Raw genomic sequence first — 19,908 nt, 5'->3', positions numbered from 1 at the left:
ATTTAGAACTCACATCTTGTGCTATAGCCAGCCTTTACCTTGTCCTTCTTATGTAAGTGGTGAAAACAAAAGTGAAAGCTGCCTGTATCAGTTTCATACTGAAGTCTTCGGAACCCACTGTGATGACTCAGAAAGTTCTGTAAAGCGTAACTTTTGGTTTCATGTTAATGCTTTAAGTGCAATGAGTACCTTTGGTTATTTATGAGAAATATTGACTGACTTTAGCAAGTAGGTCTTGAAAATATGAACCACTGTTTATATGTATCACCCATTTTCTAAGAATCAATGCAATATATTACAGTTCAATGACATGTACTGAACTAATGCTGATAGCAATAAAAATTTGTACTTACTTCTAACAATACTTGTATTCTATTTTGTGGGACATGACATTGTAATTAAGAAACTATATCTTTGATCATACATTCTCACAATAAACTCATATCTTAAGTATGTCTTTAACAGTAAATTGCCTTATATATTCACTCAGTTGCTTAAACAAAGGAGTCAATGTTAATTATGTTCCATTTTCTTCCTTGAACATCTGTAAATTACATTTCTATGTCTCTAAAATAGATCAGTTTACTCATTTCCATTCTCTCTGATTCATCATTGTAATCAATGTGGACATTAATAATGCAACATTAATATGGTCATTTTATTTACAAAAAGTTATTAATGAGAGATTAATTATTATGTTCCTTGGAAATAAAATGTCTATTTATTTCCCTCTGCTCCTTAGAATTATCTTATAGGTTTCTATTACATTTATAGTGAAAAGTTCTCTTTTTGAAAAAATGTAGTAATTGACACTCAGATATTGTCAGTAAAATTTAAAAATCTGTTATAAGATAATGTTTAAATGCCCATTGAGCTCTCAAGTAGGTGAAGAGATGGAATATTACCAGCAAAGTAAAGCCAATCACTTGCCATTTCTCCTGACTCCCAGCAACAGTGAAAATATTACTTTTATCATAAAGATGAACTAGTTTTTTCTATTGGTATTAACTATCTTTTAAAAACTCAAATTAATATTTTCAATTTTCAAACATTATAGGAAGTCATATAGTGTGTAATCCATGTATCCTACTTTTATAAATTATCAATATAACTTTACAAATCATTCATTTTGGTGCATGAACTTATTATTTTAAAATTTTTGTTCCTATCTAATATTTCAACAAGTGAATATTCCATATATTTTTGTTACTCCATATAGAATGAAGGACATTTGGCATGCTCCAAATTAGAAAATATATTCTGTTGTGCTGCACATAAATATGCTCATTGTAATGAAATTGCACATGTATTTAGATCTCAATATTTTAAATTGGTCCTATCAATTTACAGTTTTAATAGTAATGTTTGAAAGTTAGAGAATTGTCATCTTCTTCCTAATCAGCACTCAGTATTATTAGTCATTATTTTTATCCATTTATTGTAGATATTTCACTGTGACTTTAATTTGAATATTTATGCCTATTGAGGTAAGGCACATCTAATGTGCTTATTGCTTTATTTCTTCTGAATACCTATGTAGGATGCTTTGCCAACATTTTGAATTATTTGTGATTTATTTATCTGAAAAATTTCATGTACATTGTGAAAATTACTCCTTTCTCAGTTGTGTACCATGAAATATTTTCACAATGTGGTTTACTTTTCTCATTACTAATAGCCTTTGACAAAGAGCAAGTTTGAATTCTGACTTAGACAAATATATTTTTCTACTGTTTTAAATATTATTTAATATCATGAATTTCTTTGAAATCAAGAAAATATTCTCTGCAGAATTCAAGATAATCATTGTCTACATATTCTGTCCTATTCATTAACATTTATTTGGTAGAGTTCCCCAAATATGCTACCATTGACATAAATGTTTAATGATATATCATTTTAAAGTGACTGATAATTTTTTTTTGCCAAAACAATTATTTATTCAAAACATTTATCAACAACTTCATTGAAAATGCATATGCAATGTGAGTTTGAATAGATTAGAAAATCATGGGAGGAAAATGTCAAAGAGGCACAAATTAGATCAATATGCAGATATCACCGTTATTTACAAAGCAAAAACAAATGCAAGGCCCCAAAATAAAAAAAAAAAAAAATTGTATGTACTAAAGCAGGATGTGATTTTCTTTTTTTTTGAATTCCAAAGGCTCATATTTTCAATAAAGGATAACACATTTTCTAAAATATGGATTTAGTATTATGGGTTGATTGTATTTTTCTAATGACCAGTAGGTCAACATTCAATTTTCCCATCTGATTTAGTGATTTAAATTAATTATAGTTTAAATTAGTAATAAGAAATTTTCTCCAAATTGTCTTGTTGATACTCATGGAAAACACCTGGTTAAGATTCTCTAGGGTATGATTCCCCAAGGTCAGGCAGTTCCTGGTAAAATACTTAAAATGAGGCCTGAGTTTGACTTCTAAGTCTGACTCACACACATAGAGACTCTATGATGCCCAGGTTTGTTTATCATAAGAGACTTTTTATATTCTTGGTACCTTCCATGGTAAATATTTTGAATTAAATTCTCATTGCCTAATTACAAACTAGAACAATTTGTAAAATAGCAACTTTTTTGAGAAATAATTTTTAGTAATTTGTTAAATAAAAGAAGACTTCAATAAATAAGTCTGGATTCTATTGAATTATTTAGTCTATGTGTTATATTATGATTTTCATGGGGGAAATTCTATAAATGAACATTATAAATTTTATTTTGGTCAGTGGAACATGTTTTTAGCCTAGTGACAGTTGTATCTATCTCTTTCAACTGAGAATAAGCATTCAAGGTATTGAACTCTCTTTCCTACATCTTTAAGACCTAGGTGTGATCTTGTCTTAAACTTCGTTTGTTTTCTTTAATAATGTTTAATAACTCTGACAGATATTAATGTAATGCTGATTACCCATTCTCAATTTTTAGAAATGTTTAATAGGGAGATTTTAAAGAGATTATAACATTTAAGAGGAAAAATACTGTGCTTTGTGTATAATTTTTTACTTTGAAGCCATGTGGGTGGAAGCAAATCTGAACAGTTTAATTGTGAAGTTCCTATTTATCATGGAAGTTTTCTGGAAGAGTGTACCCTGGAATTTGACATTAGGAGGTGATGGTTCTTAGGATTTGAGGGAAAATTTGTTGTCCTATTTGGAAGAGATATTTTGATGAAGGTATTGAATCATAAAAAAGTGCATGCATGAGGGATCAAAAATGATGGGTAAAAAGAAGGAACTGCAGTAGCCTATGGGTGTGAAGCTACTGTAGAGATTATCGGTCATCACACAGAAGTTCTTAGATGACAGTTGTTTTGTGAAAAGATCATTTTGTAAATGTATAAGGATTTGAGCACCACAGTAATGTAAAATTGAAATTTAATCGTACAGGGTGGGAGTAGACAGGTCCCCTGAGGATCCCTTGTTATCTAGCTGATTATATGTGAGCTAGGCATTACCTTGAGAACACATTTTGAGGTCTTTCATTTGGCTCTAAGTTGTTTTTCTTAGCCTGAAGCCAAGATGAGAAGGGAGCTGGAGGGAACCAGAGAAAGACAGGGAGCAGGGAATAAAAGAGAAAATTAATGATTAGACTTTGTATTAGGTCAACCTAAGTGGAAATTCTGACTCAGCTGCCTTTTCATAAGTGACTCTGGAAGTTATTAGTGCTCTCTGAACTCTTCTACTTAAATATGCAAATAAAATAGTCCCACAGGTATTGAATTATTATTAATATTTTTGTCATCATGATTATTATCATTATTATTATTAGTGTCATGAATACATTTATATGATACCATAATGTATATGGGGCATCTCAAATTAGAAAATGATGTGAAAACATCCAGGACTATTCCACATTTAGGGAATGTCCCCAGAACTTAGTTTTTTTTTTTTCTTTTTTTCTGTTCATTGTAACATTATTTTTATTAACTGAATAAGAAACTAGGTTTGAAGGTCGGAGATCCTGGATTAAATTTGTAAATAAGACCACAGGAGCACTCAGAATGAAATCAACAAAGAGTACTGCTTTTACAAAAACTCTGCCAAAATTTTTGCACTTCTTACTCCCTATAGGTGTACACTGATTTCTGAAATGATATCTGGCTCTATATTACAGAATTTTTCTTCATTCATTAAAATTATGAGTAAATTTAAAATGACATCTTTACAAAGAATTGAAAAAAAAAAAACTGAATCCTGGGGACAATCTCTACAATGTAGAATACGCCCTTTGGATGCTTTAACTTCATTTTCTAATTTATGATATCCCATATATATCATTTTATCATGTAAATGAGGCAGTGACAGTAGTGATAATAATAAGGATAATGTAATGCTTGTAGATTCTATGTTTGTATAGATAAGGAGAAGAGGTGCAGAGAACATGAACAGTTTCTCAGAACCAAACGCACATAGGCTACTGAGGCAGCATTTCCAAGTATGGGGATCTGAGCTGAAGTCTAAGATTTTTACAAGGGTGTACATATTTTTAAGAAGATCCAGTAAATGACCTATTAAACAAGGTTTGGCTAATCAACAAAATCATTACCAATATTTGAAATATTGGTAATCTGTCAGAAGGATGTCAGGATTATATGACCAACTAAAAGGAAGCATACTTGAAGGGAAAAAAGGGGAAATACATAGTTCAGGTAGATTTGAAGATTCAGACAGTGCTTTATACACAGTGGGTATAAATATTCAACTCTAAAATCTTATGAAAATGGTTCATATGTGCTGGATTTGTCCCTTTATAGACAATTCAATAAACAGGCTTAGGGCTATCTAATTATATTATCTAATACTCACAGTTGATTTCAATTGTGCTTTATTGAGGAAGAATATCTTTAGTTTTGAGAGTTGCTCTGTCATCCCAAAAGGTCAAAGCACAGTACAATATTAAGAGTTTAAAGGAAATTCAGACATTAGTATGAAAGAGTTTGGAGACATGGGTTTGTGAGGAGCCACTGAGTAATCTAGGCACCCTTAGCCAGGAAAAGGTGAGAGCAATAAATACTCGCTCTTGGAATTAGATACATGGGGACTTACCATGTGCAGGGGTGGGCCTTTTCTAAAACATCCCAATGGACAGAACGAAGCCCAAATTGAACTCTGCAGATGTGAACTTTAAGAAACAAAGGGAAAATATTACTGACCATGTTAACACAGAAGGATCATTGTGTTTCCACCTACCTTGGAGTGGTTCCCAATCTTGTTCCACAGACTTAAACTGCTTGACTTGCTTAATTATATCACACCCATAAAAATGAAACTCAAGTTCTGCATCATGTGTTGATCTTATAGATTGGTCTACATTTCTGGGATTTCTGATAGAAATAGTGATTTATATCTCAGCCTTCCAAATCTGCAAGGATTCCCCAAACAAAGCAAATCATTTCTTTATTTGAAAAGAACAATTTGTTCAACCACATGAGCAATACAGGAATTTGAAAATGAGCCAACCCAATGACTCCATGCCCTTGATGTGGGTGCACTGTTTATAGGGTGAATTAGCCATGGTAAAATATTGAGAAGGTCATGATTTTTATTTTTTATTTTTTTTATTTTTTGGGGGGTACTGGGGATTGAACCCAGGGCCTTGTGCTTGTGAGGCAAACACTCTACCAACTGAGCTATATCCCCAGCCCAGGTCATGATTTTTATAACTGAGAAAAGTCCATGGAAGTTGCTTTTTACAGTTCAGACTAAATATTGCTCCAGGTTTCATGTATAAAAATGTTAGAATTATTTCTGCTTGTGAACCCAAACTCTGGTATATTCTTCAATCCTTATTACATGTGTTTATATAATAGTATTTCATATCCAACATCAAAAGTTGCTTTTTGTTAATTGGAATTTTTAAAAAACTATTTTTAGTTGTAGATGAACACAGTACCTTTATTTATTTTTATGTGGTACTGCAGATTGAACCCAGTGCCTCATGTATACAATATTTTATATGTAGTTTATATATATATAATTTCTCTGTATACAAGAGATTATAAAATTTATATGGTTTAAGTTAATGCACATTTTACTGGTCTGAATTTCTGGGAAATATAATATTTTCATTTTAAAAATATATAATAAATATATATTCAATAAATATATGATATATAGTAAAATGTATGTTATATATATATATATATATATATATATATATATATATAGAGAGAGAGAGAGAGAGAGAGAGAGAGAGAGAGAGACTGGCAGAAAGACAGATAAATAGCCATATAGAGTGAAATGAAGTACTACACCGTCATAAACAAGATGATAATTTTCTGAAAATTAAAAGACTGCCTAGCATTTTTCCTCAGAGGTGAAATTGTTTAGATACTAGAGCTTTTTCAGATGGCCAAAGGGTAACAACAGCACTGAGAAACGTGTGTCAATGTTACTAGAGAACATGGATCAGTTTCTGATGACCAAAGGAAATTTCTAAGCAACTTTGATGACAGGATGTTTCTAGGAATAGTGAAACTAAAATATCCATAGAGAACTGCTCAGTACAAATGAAGCTTCAGGAATGCTTATCTGCCCTCTTCCCTGACTGGATTAAAAACAAGGAATATCTGGTGAAACCTGCTGCAAGGATCCCCACTGGCAGGCGTGCTTAGCCACCTTGGCTCTGCGATGTCCTGAGACATGCTCCTCTGCTTTCTTTTCATGACACCAGTCTCTCTGCTCTTTCAGCTATTCAGGATGAACTCTCAAATTTCCTCCAACAAGAGTAAGATGCAGGAGGGGAACCAGAGTGCAGTCTTCACCTTCGTCTTCTTGGGCTTCTCAGAATATCCAAAGCTCCAGGTGCCCCTGTTCCTGGTGTTCTTGACCATCTACACAATTTCTGTGCTGGAAAACCTCGGCATGATATTGATTATCAGGATCAAACCCAAACTCCACACTCCCATGTACGTTTTCCTCAGCCATTTATCCTTTGTTGATTTTTGCTATACCACCACAATTGCACCCAAACTTTTAGACCTTTTGATTGTGGAGGACAGAAGCATGTCCTTCAAAGGATGCATAGCACAGTTTTTCTTTGGTTGCACATGTGTCATTACGCAAACATTTATTTTGGCAGCGATGGCCTATGACCGGTTTGTGGCTGTTTGTAACCCCCTGCTCTACAATATTGCTATGTCGCGAAAGCTGTGCGCTCTCCTGGTGGCTGGAAGTTACATATGGGGCGGAATCTGTTCCTCCACGCTCACGTATTTTCTCCTGGCACTATCTTACTGTGGTTCTGGAATCATCAATCACTTTTGCTGTGAGTACTCTGCCATCATCTCTGCATCCTGCTCGGATTCCTCCATCAGCCAGCTGGCCTGTTTAGTCATCTGTATGTTCAACGAGGTTTGCAGCCTGCTGATCATCCTTACCTCCTATGTCGTCATAGTCATTACAGTCATCAAGATCCCTTCTAAGGGTGGCCTCAGAAAAGCCTTCTCTACCTGTGGCTTCCACCTGGCTGCCATCTGCTTCTGCCGTGGGATCATCCTCCTTCTCTACTGTGTGCTCAAATCTAAAAGTTCCTTGCTCCTCTTCAAATTTGCCACGGTGTTTTACAGCATGGTCATCCCCATGCTAAACCCCCTCATCTACAGTCTAAGAAATAAAGATGTCAAGGAGACCTTGAGAAAGTTAGTGCACTTAAAAGTGCTTTCTCACTCATGATAGTTACACGTATACATGTGTTTCTCTTCCAACTTCAAAATAGCGTGCATTCAACATTGCATTGTTTTCAATTGTCTCTTCAAATAATGCTATGACATTGTTTAGAGAATTTGTGAGATTGTGATATATATATATATATGTATATATATATATGATTGTCAAATCAAGTTATACTTTAACTATCACTTATGAGTGAAGGGGAAAAAAGAGAAAGGTAATCCTGCTTTTGCCTCAACTAAAATGTAGTAGGCTAGACCGTGGTCCTCTATGATGTCCGCAGTCGATATTTTAGAGCTTAAGTATTTATTTTTTATTTCAACCTTCCCTTCCTCTTCACTTTCTTCCCCTCCTCACCCTTCATTTCCTTTCTGCATTTTCAGTGTTCTGTCATTCTCTCTCCCAATGTGGCAACCTTACACACAAGAACTTTTCAATAATGATCTCTGTGTATTCCTCCAACAAAGTGAAGGCAGAACACAAGCAACACTATTTAATTGGCACATAATCACCTTCCCCTCCCTTTGTTTGCTCTGCCTGGAGATTGTGGTATCCATAATCTTTCTCTTTACAGTTACAATCTGTACATATGGATTTTGAACATGTACCTTTATTTTTTTCTGCATTTGAAATGCATTTAAACTAAATCTTAACATATACATTCCATTTTATCTGGCATCATTTTTCAGGATTTTGTTCAAAACTGTGTTTAAGTCATAATTTGTAAATACACTTTATTTTTTTATTGCTGAATTGTGTTCCATCAAATGAATCTACCATAATTAGCTTATTCACACTACTGTTTATTTTTATTTGGCATTGTTTCCTTTTTAGTCTTTTATTGTAAGTGCTTCTATGAACATTGTTCTGAAGGTCTGCCTTCTGTGGATTTCTGTTAATCTAATTGAGTTATTTCCAAATTGTTAGAAAACTTGTTTGTAGAAGAAGAAATCATGTCCTCAGGATGCATTGAGCAATTCTTTGTGTGCATTCTCTTGGGGGCAGATATATTCATATTGGCAGTGATGTGTTAAGAGTGGTTTGTAGCAGTTTCTAACCCTCCTTTCCACACAGTTGCAATGTTCTAAAGCTCTCACCTTTCTTTCTACTGTGACATACTCTAGGACTTTCATCAGTTCCTTAATATCCATGTACTTTTGGTTGGCTTTGTCTTGGTGCAACTATGTTGACATATAACTTTGTGAGCATAGTCCTGTTGATGCTTTTCCTGCTCTGTCCCCTAATTAATGCAGAACAGTACTTTTGCAATTGCCTTTTCTAATGAAATATGCAGGCTTTTGATCATTGTGTGCCCTGTATTTCATTTTGATCATGAAAATGCCTTCAACTGGGGTGCTACAAACCTCCTCTAAATGAGTCTTTATCATACTGTCATTGTTATGTTCATGGCACAGTCCTTTTCTTTGCTGTGTTCTTACTTCTAAAAAACTTTGACTTGTAGCCATAGTGGCCTGTCTATTATAGAGTGGTCATCCCATGGTCTACCTACCATCTATAGCCTCAGGAGCAAGATGTGAATTGAGGCATCTGGAAGACTACAAAACCCATTGTTACATCATAACTTTAGTGATACCAATTACTTCTGAGACTAGTAGTGCTATTGTTCAATAACAAATCAGCACATGAATCTGCGACAAATCTCCAAGAAGGATCCTGATGTCTGTTCACCCTACTCTTCAGTACAGTAACTTTCAAAAACTAAAATTATCTTGCTTAGAATCTCAGAAGACTTATATCAAATATTTGATTTAGATGTCATATTAAAGGTTTCTGTTTTACTATACCATGTCATTGCCAGACCAATATTAAGTTCAATTTAAATCTTGGGAAATATTACTTTGGGGGGTGTTGTCAAAAATTATAATTTGCATAAGGACATGTGCCACAGAGTGTAAAACTAGTAAGAAAAGAGCTGCTTATCATAAAAGATGAAACCTCTAAAATTATTCACATTTAGTTCCACATGGGTTGCTGGCATCAAATGTTTTGGAGGCAAACAAAAATAAAATCTTACCTATCTTTAAAATTTCAGATTTTTAAGTAGTCAAATTTTATTTGGCTTTTATGTATTTATTTTTGTTCTGTTTAGTTATAAATTCCAGTAGAGTCTATATGGTCCATATGTATACAAAGAGTATATTTTATTCTAACTAGTATTCCAGTATTGTGAATGTACAAGATGTTGACATTCACTGTGGCATATTTATATATGAACACAGGGAAGTTATGTCAGATTCATCCTACTGTCTTTCCTAATTCTATCCCCTTTCCCTTCCCTTCATTCCCCTTTGTCTAATCCACTGAACTTCTATTCTCCCCCCTCTCCATATCATGTTGTGTGTTTGCATACACATATCAGAGAGAACATTTGATCTTTGGTTTTATGGGATTGGTTTATTTTACTTAGCATGATAGTCTCCAGATCTATCCATATACCAGCAAATAAAGGCATTCTTCTTTATGGATAAATAATATTCAATTGTGTATACATACACCACATTTTCTTTATGCATTCATCTATTGGACACCTGGGTTGGTTTAGTAGCTTACCTATTATGAATTGAGCTGCTATGAACATTGATGTGGCTGTGTCACTGTAGTATGCTGATTTTAGCATCTTTGCATATACATACCAAGGAGTGGTATAACTGGATCAGATGGTGGTTTTATTCCCAGTTTTTTGAGGAATCTCTATCCTGCTTTCCAGAGTGGTTGCAACAATTTGCAGTACCCCCAGAAATGTATAAGCATTCTTTTTTTATTTTTCAAATCCTCACCAACACTTATTTTTACTTGTATCTTGGTAACTACCATTCTGACTGGCATTGTAAATCATGTTTTCTCTCTACATTCTAACATAAGAAAATGTAGTATGTTTTATAAATATACATCTGTCACCTAATTTTGCCATTCATGTCAATGTGGTTGTGCATCAATTTTCCATCATTTTTGAAAATTTGACTAGAATAATTTTAGATGCATTTTCATTTGTGAAAAAATGTAGTGGTCTCAATTATTTTTCACCCCATTTATTTCATAATCTTCAAGTGAAACAAGAATATCGAGGTAATACACACACGTTATTCAATCATCAGCTACTTCTAGATGAAAAATGTAATATGCAGTCTTTAACTACTAGATCAATGACCGAGGTAGTTCTGTTGATATGAATTGAACTGCTTTGGCCTGAGAAGGAGCTGACTCGCTCAGCTCACCTTCAACTTAAGTCTGACTGTCATCTTCCCTGGACCATTTACCTACTTGTATTTGTTCATAGTAAAAGTTACAATAAACTTTGCCAATATAAAATACTACAAGTTGCTGATTGAATCACCAGTGGTAAATTTTATGAGTCTGAACAAATAACATGGTTAAGTAAAAAAATCAAGTGGAGAGAAAGCAATCTCCCTCTTATAGAAATAGAAAGTTATATGTCAGGGTACTTGTAGGAGTGAGAAATTAGACTCAAAATCTCCAAATTCATGAAAATTAGTATAACTCAACACATTCTTTCTTGATAGTGCCAGATGACTTAGTATGGATAAAAGATAACCCATGAATGTAACTTTATTTACTAACGTTTTCTATTATTTTTTTAGTTCACTTGATTGCCTTCAATTAACGGCTCATTGAGATAAAATATAGAACTTCTCTTGTCTTTGTTTCTTGACCACCATGTAGCATAGAGTACAGGGAACATACCCATACATCTTAGGTTCACTCTAACCTATTAGGAGATACCTGTTTTCCCTAATATTTCTTTGTTCTACTAAATAAAACTTGAAAAAAATCTTCCTATAGCACTATCTCAAAACACATGCCTTATACAACTTACCATTTAGATATATTCAACACTTATTGAATACTGCAATATTTTAAAAAATCACCTCAGATTTTAATTTTCAGTCAACCATGGATTACAATTTAATTTCCAGTGTATTAGATTACAAAATGCATAGGTGAGTGTACATATTTTATTAAAGATTTTTGAAATTTTTATGTGTAATTGTGTACAATTTTACAAATTTATAGAGTAGTGTTTTTCAATAAACGTGTATTTAACATAGTGGTCAAATTCATGCATTTAAAGTATTTGCCACTTCAAACATTTGTATAACATTAATCTTTACATTTTTATGGTTTTTTTGTGTAAAAAGTCATGTCTTCTGATGATGATACAATTATCTACTTATATAGCATCTCCCTCTGTATCATTTGTTTAAATGTATGTATGTATTACCAGCTATACCTCTTAAAATTTATAAGTGATCAAATATGAAAAAAGATAATAATATCTCATTATAATTTCAAAATTATTTGATGTTTCACTAAAACATAGTTTTAGTTTTCATGTGAATATCCTTTATCAAATCGAGGCACTTCTTATCTTTTCGACTGAAGAATTATCTACATGGATTGCTGTTATATTTTTAAAGGAATAGTTTCTGAAAATATTAATATCACATGTCTTTACAATCTCAATCTGTTTGGATTTAGTGGTGTGTAAGTTAACACTAATTGATAATTATTGTTGTCATGGAAAATTTATTGAAATTCCAAGAAGATATGGACCACACGTTCTTGAGACTGAGTGTACTAGATTTATTATCCAAGTCTACTTTCGTATTTTATTTCATTAGCATCCTTTTCACTGGGGATGAATCTACTTCTTAAACAAATATTTTCTTCCTTTTGAAAATTGCTTGCTATTGTTCTAATATTTTTATCAATAATACTGGGTCCATTTAAATTTTCTTATAATTTGAATCATACTTCCTGGATCATATTTCTTCTTTTTGAAGGGAGGAGGGGAAGGCCTGGGATTGAACACAGGGGCACCTGACCACTGAGCCACATCCCCAGTTCTATTTTGTATTTTATTTAGAGACAGGGTCTCACTAAGTTGCTTAGCACCTCGCTTTTGCTGAGGTTGACTTTGAACTCTTGATACTCCTGCCTTAGCCTCCTGAACTGTTGGATTATAGGTGTGAGTCACCATACCCGGCTACATTTATATATATATATATATATATATATATATATATATATATATATATATATATATTTTAGTACACTGTCATTTATTTATTTATTTACTTACTTATTTTCTATATTTGCTGTGGGAATGAAAATGACACATAGTATAACCAAGTCAATTTTCTATTGGTTGCCTGACATCTTTCTTCAAGGGCGATCTACCACTGACCTACAAGGAGATTTTCATCTTTCATTTTGAGACAGGGTCTCCCTAAGTTACCAGGACTTGACTCCAAGGAGCAATCCTCATCCCTCTGCCTCCAGAGTCAGTTATATGGATGTGAGCCACCTCGCCAGATGACATCTTTCTTTTAAATAAATCTTATCATCAACTATACAGAATCTCATTGAGATATTTCTACATTTTAACTCGATCAGAGGACATGTACCTCCCATCTGTTTATGTGATACATATCCTACTTCTTTATTAATACAGCCAGTGAGTGGGTTTCAGAATCTAAAAGCATGCTCATAGTTTATTTAAATGATGAATTAAAGCTATAAGAAAACCACATATTGGATGATGAAAAGAAGTTAAAGCCATATACCCAGATTCCCTAACCAAAACCTGCATATCATTCTGGAAAAATTGTGCCATTGAAACTTATCTATAAAAGCAAAATTCACTGTGGTATATTCATGGCTGGACATAGCATAATAATTTCAAAAGTAGAACTTGTATGATTGCTGTTGTGCCCACATAAGTTTCACCTACCTTTGTTCTTTTAGTTTTGGTTTATATACCATGCAAACAATATGTTAAATAGAAAGAAAAGTAAAAATAAATATAAAATGCAGTTTTTTCTTGAGGTTTGATTTTAAAGTAATCCTTTGTTTAAACTTTAACGGTGGTTCTCATTGATGTAATCTCTGCCAAGGCTTCAATTGAAATACAGACCAAATGTATTGGTGTTGGTCTGGCATTCAAGCATCTAAATCAATATTTAATCTTTCCTAGCCATGGTCTTTAAAAAATTCACACTTGTTAAGGAAAACTATTTTTGATGCTTAATTTTAGCATGCCTATACTGGATAATACAAATTACCTGCACCAAATGATTCAATTTGTACAATTAATATTTGCATGTTTTATTTCAAAATGCTTATAAATATGTGCATTTCTCAAGGTGTCATGGTCAGTCACCAGTCTCATGGTGTTTTAAAGTGTCAATCTGTGGAATCGCTGTTTTTCTTCACTGCCTTGATTCTAGGAAGTATTTTGTGAATTATGCTAACTCTTTTTGAAATATCAGTGCTACAGCTTTAGGCATATGCTGAGAAAGAGAAAGATCTGCAGCACAATTCTGACTCCAAACCTCTCACAGTTCTTTGATTTGTCAGTGAAGGCATAGTCAGGATCACTTTGGATCTGTGGAGTGGAGTATAAAAAGATGTATAATATATTTTTCAGTATGTTTCCTTGTAAATAAATACACAAATATTCCACAAACGATAGAGGAAACACACATGAACTGTAACTATATTGAAATTAAAAGAGAAGATATGGCTGTGCTTTTCCTGTTTTTTTTCCCTATTATTTTTAGAAGAACAATCAATATAGAGAGGTAAGTTGGTTTATTTAATGTGAAGATCAACATATAACTGATTTAGAGAACTTATCTTCTAACTAATAGAAGAGGAAACTACCTCTAATTATTTTTCATGTAGTTCATGACAACAAGCTGTCATGGATTCTCCAGGGTCTGGGTCCCCTAAGTTGAGTAGTTAGATACAAAACAATCAATTTGGTCATGGAAAACAAATCCAGTGATTGTTTCTTTATCAAAGGCATTTCTATGCTCCTTTAAATAATGCTTAACTGTTGGATAAAAGTCAGGAGTTGGATCCTTTACTGAATTCTATTTTGCATGACTCACTCATTGCTTTTAAAGGAATGCAAAAATGTAGAGAAATTATTGTAATTTAGAGGATGATTGTGCATCAGCTCATTAACATTAACAAGGAAGCCAGCAATTTAAAGGCATATATCAAGAAAGTCTGGGGTTTAGTGAGTTGCTTATATACTGGGCCTTTTTTATTCTTCTTGTATGGGATATTTTAAAATCAAGAAAAATATTGTGATAAGACAAACTGTGTGACTTGAGGGAGAGGAAAGTCTACAAAGTTCAGCTATAAAAGGTGCGGAAATCTACTCTCATTGTTCCAAGCACCATTTTACTGATTTTGAAACTATGTCCTTTAACATGTGAGATATATGAGAGGTTTTTAATGAAATATAAAATGTAAACTTTGTCCTCTTTACATTAATGAATTCAGGAAAAAGAAAGTACCATGCACAAACATGAATATGCAGATAAAACAGCAAAATGTGCCAAGTATTTAATAAATAGTGTAATAACACATATGCAAAATAAATAAGAGCCAGAAAAATTTGTGATATTTTGATAACTCTTAAATTGAGCCAGAAAACAAAACAAAACAAGGGAACAAATCAAAACAGTGATGTTTGGATAACCAGAAATGTTTTCCTGGGAAAGCTACTTAGGGATCTTGTCATTGCAGGAGGACATGCTATAAAATAGGAGAGGAAAAATTGGGGCCATTTTTGAGGGTTAAAGGAAATAACTATTTTTATAGAGTAAAATTTTCAAACAATAAAATGTTTTGAGCATTATATTTAGTGACAAATTAATATATTTAATACTTCCTGAGAATATCATAGAGACCCACATAGTACAGTGTCGATTTCATGCTTTTGAGATGAAAAACTGTAAATTACAACTAAGTTGTTGGGTTCAAGGTTAAAGTATAGCTGGAATGGATTTTCATGGGTCACAAATACCCTTGTAGCTAAATGACAGATGTTCACAGAAGTGAATAAGGAGAAACACTTCCAAATTTCTCTGCTTTTCACTTTTTCCTGACTAAATTTACTGTAGACACAATATGAGATCATGAATGAAAGAGCAGAAAGCACTGGACATTGATTAGGAACTTTGGGAAATTAAGATTAATACATGACTGGATTGAGGAACGAGTGGATAGTTGAGGCCCAAACTGGACATCAAGTCAGTTACGACTAAGGACTACAGAATGTAAATTCTCAAAAACATTTATTTTTTCATATCTAATGCCCTAGACATAAGGGTAATTAATATATATGATCCCAGAAATACTTCAAGTACTTAGCTTAATTAGCTGTAAGGAACACCTAACTGTTTTCACAGAATTATCACCATGGTGTTAGTTTAGCAATGATGGTGCCCATTGTTTTTATGTACCTGATCATTTATAAACAAATAAATACACAATGCACACCTTGCACTCAAAACAACTGTGAGATGACAATCTTTATGTAACCCATGCTTATTTATGTCCCTGTACTTATTAAACTAAATCACATGATTTAGACAATATAGGTATTCTTCCAAAGTAGAAATGACACAATATTTTGAAAAGGTTTCACACATTTTCAAAATCATACTTGGTTGTAGAACACCAGAATGATCACTGATGATCAGTAAGAATAAGGGAAACTGAAATTATAGTGAAGGATTCTGGATAGACAGAGAGTATCAAATTAAGGCAAAACAGGTGACAAGTATACCTTCAAGTATAATGGAAGGTCATGCAGGCAGCAATAGGAGACCAGAGGACATTCACAAGGCACTAAATAAAATTATAATGCATGGTCCTCAATTTTGACCTCAAAATTCAAAGTGCATAAGCTTGGGATTTGTGATGTACCAGTAAATTATTGAATAATTGTACTGTTGCAATGAATTGAGCTCATTTCACATAATTAACCACAAGTAATTCTAAGTTGTTAGGTACATAGAAAATAACAGCAGTTTTCTGACTTCAATTCACCCAGACTTGGGTAGAATGCTTCATGCTGACACCTGTTCAGAAAGGTTAATGATGCATCAAGAGTACTGAGTGAACTCTATGATCATTTTTTTAAATCATTGTGAAATATAAATGAAAGTAAAGCATAAACAAATGTAAATGTATCCTGAGGAATTAGCAGAAAGACCAATTAAAACATATGGAAATTCTCTACTATGAAAAAGATTGAATCAACTTTTTTTCTCCTTTTTGAATTCACTAGACTGAAACATAGTTATTAGAGTCTAAAAACAGAAATGTTATTATTGATAATGACACCTTAAGATAAATATTTAAATAGAGAATTGACTATCATGATTAGACACATGGTTTTTTTCAATTATAAGGTTTTGAAGAAGGATAACTAGATGTGAGTTCAAGAGTTTTGATGTAAGGAAAGGACAAAAGTAATATTGCTAAAGACATCTGCACAAAATATGCAGAAATAATTAGGATTTTTCTCCTTTTAAACTGATCCACATCTTATTCTGATCTTGGCATACAAATATTTGGAAAGGTCACTTAATTTAACTAAAGTCAGCATTTCACAAGTTTCCTTGCTATCTTAGCAGATTGTGTCTCCAAGTCTTCACGTGTATAATTGTAGTGAAACAAATGTAATTTCTATGACTAAACATAAAGACGAGCCTTTGGGCTAACACATGAGATCAAAAAAATATGGTTGACCAAGGTCCACCAGATGTTGCATGCAATGGATGTTGTGGTGGTAGAGTTGATGATATACTGGGATAAGTAGCAGCAGATCCAATGTAATAACTGAGGTTCTCAGCTATTACAGACTGGAAAAATAATTTTCAGAGTTCAGATAAGCACAAGGTAGCTCCATCATATTTTTTGGGTCTCCACATTCATTTAAAAAATGAACCTTAATTTAGATTGTATCATGAAATATCAAATATTCAGACACCTACAGATTACAATATTGTTTCTATTTTTCAATCTTTTTATGTCGTTTTTTCATGACTACCACAACAAAGTTGTGGGAAAAAAAGGACTTTTTGGTTTTGTTTTCTTTTTTATGAGAGACTGATTTTTAGTAGTACCTTTTTTTTTGTAGTTTGTAGTTGATGATAGATAGTGGATGTTTATAATTGTTTTATAGGTTATATACTAAAAGCAGACTGTGTAAGTTACATGAAAAATGTGAAAATGTTAAGAATATATTCAGTTGTTTCCTTAGGATATTACTTGATAGATTGAATTCATGATCTTATAAAAGATTATATGCTGGTGATAATTCTTCTGAACATAGGTATCAGTAGAATTTGTTTATATGCAGAACTGAGGATGGAACCCAGGGCCTCACAGGTACCAGGGAAGTGTTCCCACTAAGCCACTTGTCAAGTCAACCAGTGGAATGTTTTGTTTTATTTTTTTGTTCAGACCATATAAAGATGCTCTTGGATGTTTTATGAACCTTTGATAATAGAATATGCCTTGAAGAAGTAAAATTTCAATGGATCAATATACAGCTGTGAATGTCTGGAAAATACATTTCATACTAAGTTTTACTATTGTGGTTTGTTTGTTTGTTTTAACTGTTGTTTGTTTCAGAAATGAGGTCTTGCTATCTTGCCAAGGTAGGTCCTGAAATCATGAGCTTTAGTGATTCTCCTCCCAAACACCTCAGTTTGTCTGAGTATTCCTCTGTGATTGCTTACAAATAAGTTTTTATTTTTTAAATCATACTACTTCTTCTAAAAGGTTGTGCCCTTCCATCACCTGATAACTGGTACAATCTGCCCAATGATTCCCTGAGTTTGCTCTCTGCCTTTTTTCTTTTACATAATTATATTTATATTTATCATGAACATTCTAAGCATCACATAAATTTACAAATACTTTGTAGGAAATATTTGTAGGAAATAATAATGTTGATAGGTACTACTGTGTTTTGTAGAAAACTACAATGCTGAAGGATAAAACTGATTTTCTGTTATAAAAAGTCAATGAGCATTCTAATAAGAATCACCAGCGAAGCAGAACCACTCATGGGGGTGAACTGACCACATTTGTTTACACTGGTTTATACTGAGCTTCTAACAGAGCTTCTTCCTTCCTGAATTCTCAAGTTCTAATGCTCAATTTTATTCTCTTTCTCTCCCTCTCTCTACATCTTCACAAAGGATCATGGTACACGTGGTACGTGACACAGGAAACCAGAGCTCCGTGTTCACATTCATCCTGGTGGGATTCTCAGAATTCCCACACCTCCAGGCACCCCTCTTCCTGCTGTTCCTCACCATCTACACAGTCACTCTTGTGGGGAACTTGGGCATAATTGTGATCATAAGGATCAATCCTAAGATTCAAACACCCATGTACTTTTTCCTCAGCCACCTCTCATTTCTGGACATTTGCTACTCCAGTGTATTTACACCCAAGTTGTTAGAGATCTTGGTTGTGGAAGATAGAACGGTCTCTTTCAATGGATGCATGACACAGTTTTTCTTTATTTGTATGTTTGTGATTACAGAAATGTTCATGTTGGCAGTGATGGCCTATGACCGGTTTGTGGCCTTGCTCTACACAGTTGTTATGTCTCATAAGCTCTGTGCCTTCTTAGTGGCTGGAACTTACACATGGGGTGGCCTCTGCTTCTTGATAATCACACATTCCCTTGTGCAACTATCCTACTGTGGATCAGGCCTCATGAACCACTTTGGCTGTGAGTACTCTGCCATCATTTCCATCTCCTGCTCTGATTCCTCCTTCAGCCAGATGGCGTATTTAGCCATTTCTATATTTAGTGAGGCATGTAGCCTCCTGATCACCCTTGCCTCCTACATCTTCATTGTTGTCATTGTCATCAGGATGCCTTCCAAGGGTGGCCTCCGCAAAGCCTTCTCCACCTGTACCTCTCACCTGACTGCCATCAACATTTTCCATGGGATCATCCTGCTTCTCTACTGTGTGCCCCACTCCAGAAACTCCTGGATCCTGGTTAAAGTGATGATTGCACTTTATACAGTCATGATCCCTGTGCTGAATCCCCTGAACTACAGCCTCAGGAACAAAGATGTCAAAGAGACACTGAGGAGGCTGATAAACTCCAAACTGCATTCTCATTCAGTATAATTTTTAAAAAGCTTATTTATGTTCTAACCACATTAATTTTTTCATATACTTATTGATGATACTTTAGCTTGAAGTTAATACATGGTTATACTTTAGATCAATTGAATATTAAATGTAGAGTGGTTTCAGTGTGAAAATTGAGCTACTCTTTTCTGTTTTCATACCAATTTAATGCACTCATCACTACTTCATCTGTAGATATTCTG

At 33.6% G+C, this 19,908-nt stretch overlaps 2 protein-coding genes and 1 non-coding gene across 3 annotated transcripts; 2 read left to right on the top strand and 1 right to left on the bottom strand.

Moving 5' to 3' along the window:
• Nucleotides 1–5,592: 5,592 nt before the first annotated feature.
• Nucleotides 5,593–5,665, bottom strand: Trnav-cac (transfer RNA valine (anticodon CAC)). The gene has a single exon. It is a non-coding gene; the product is annotated as a tRNA-Val (tRNA).
• Nucleotides 5,666–6,724: 1,059 nt separating this feature from the next.
• LOC124960470 (olfactory receptor 5D13-like) lies at nt 6,725–7,699 on the top strand. The gene has a single exon (XM_047519250.1). It carries the CDS (start codon nt 6,725–6,727, stop codon nt 7,697–7,699), a length of 975 nt encoding a protein of 324 aa, XP_047375206.1.
• Nucleotides 7,700–18,754: 11,055 nt separating this feature from the next.
• LOC124959353 (olfactory receptor 5D18-like) lies at nt 18,755–19,702 on the top strand. The gene has a single exon (XM_047517865.1). The coding sequence runs from the start codon at nt 18,755–18,757 to the stop codon at nt 19,700–19,702; it is 948 nt and encodes a 315-aa protein (XP_047373821.1).
• The last annotated feature ends 206 nt before the right edge of the window (nt 19,703–19,908 follow it).

Source organism: Sciurus carolinensis, chromosome 11 (genome assembly GCF_902686445.1).
Source record: "Sciurus carolinensis chromosome 11, mSciCar1.2, whole genome shotgun sequence".
Classification (NCBI taxonomy): Eukaryota; Metazoa; Chordata; class Mammalia; order Rodentia; family Sciuridae; genus Sciurus; species Sciurus carolinensis.
Note: the sequence above shows the minus strand (reverse complement) of the source record. Positions and strands in the feature narration are given on the sequence as shown.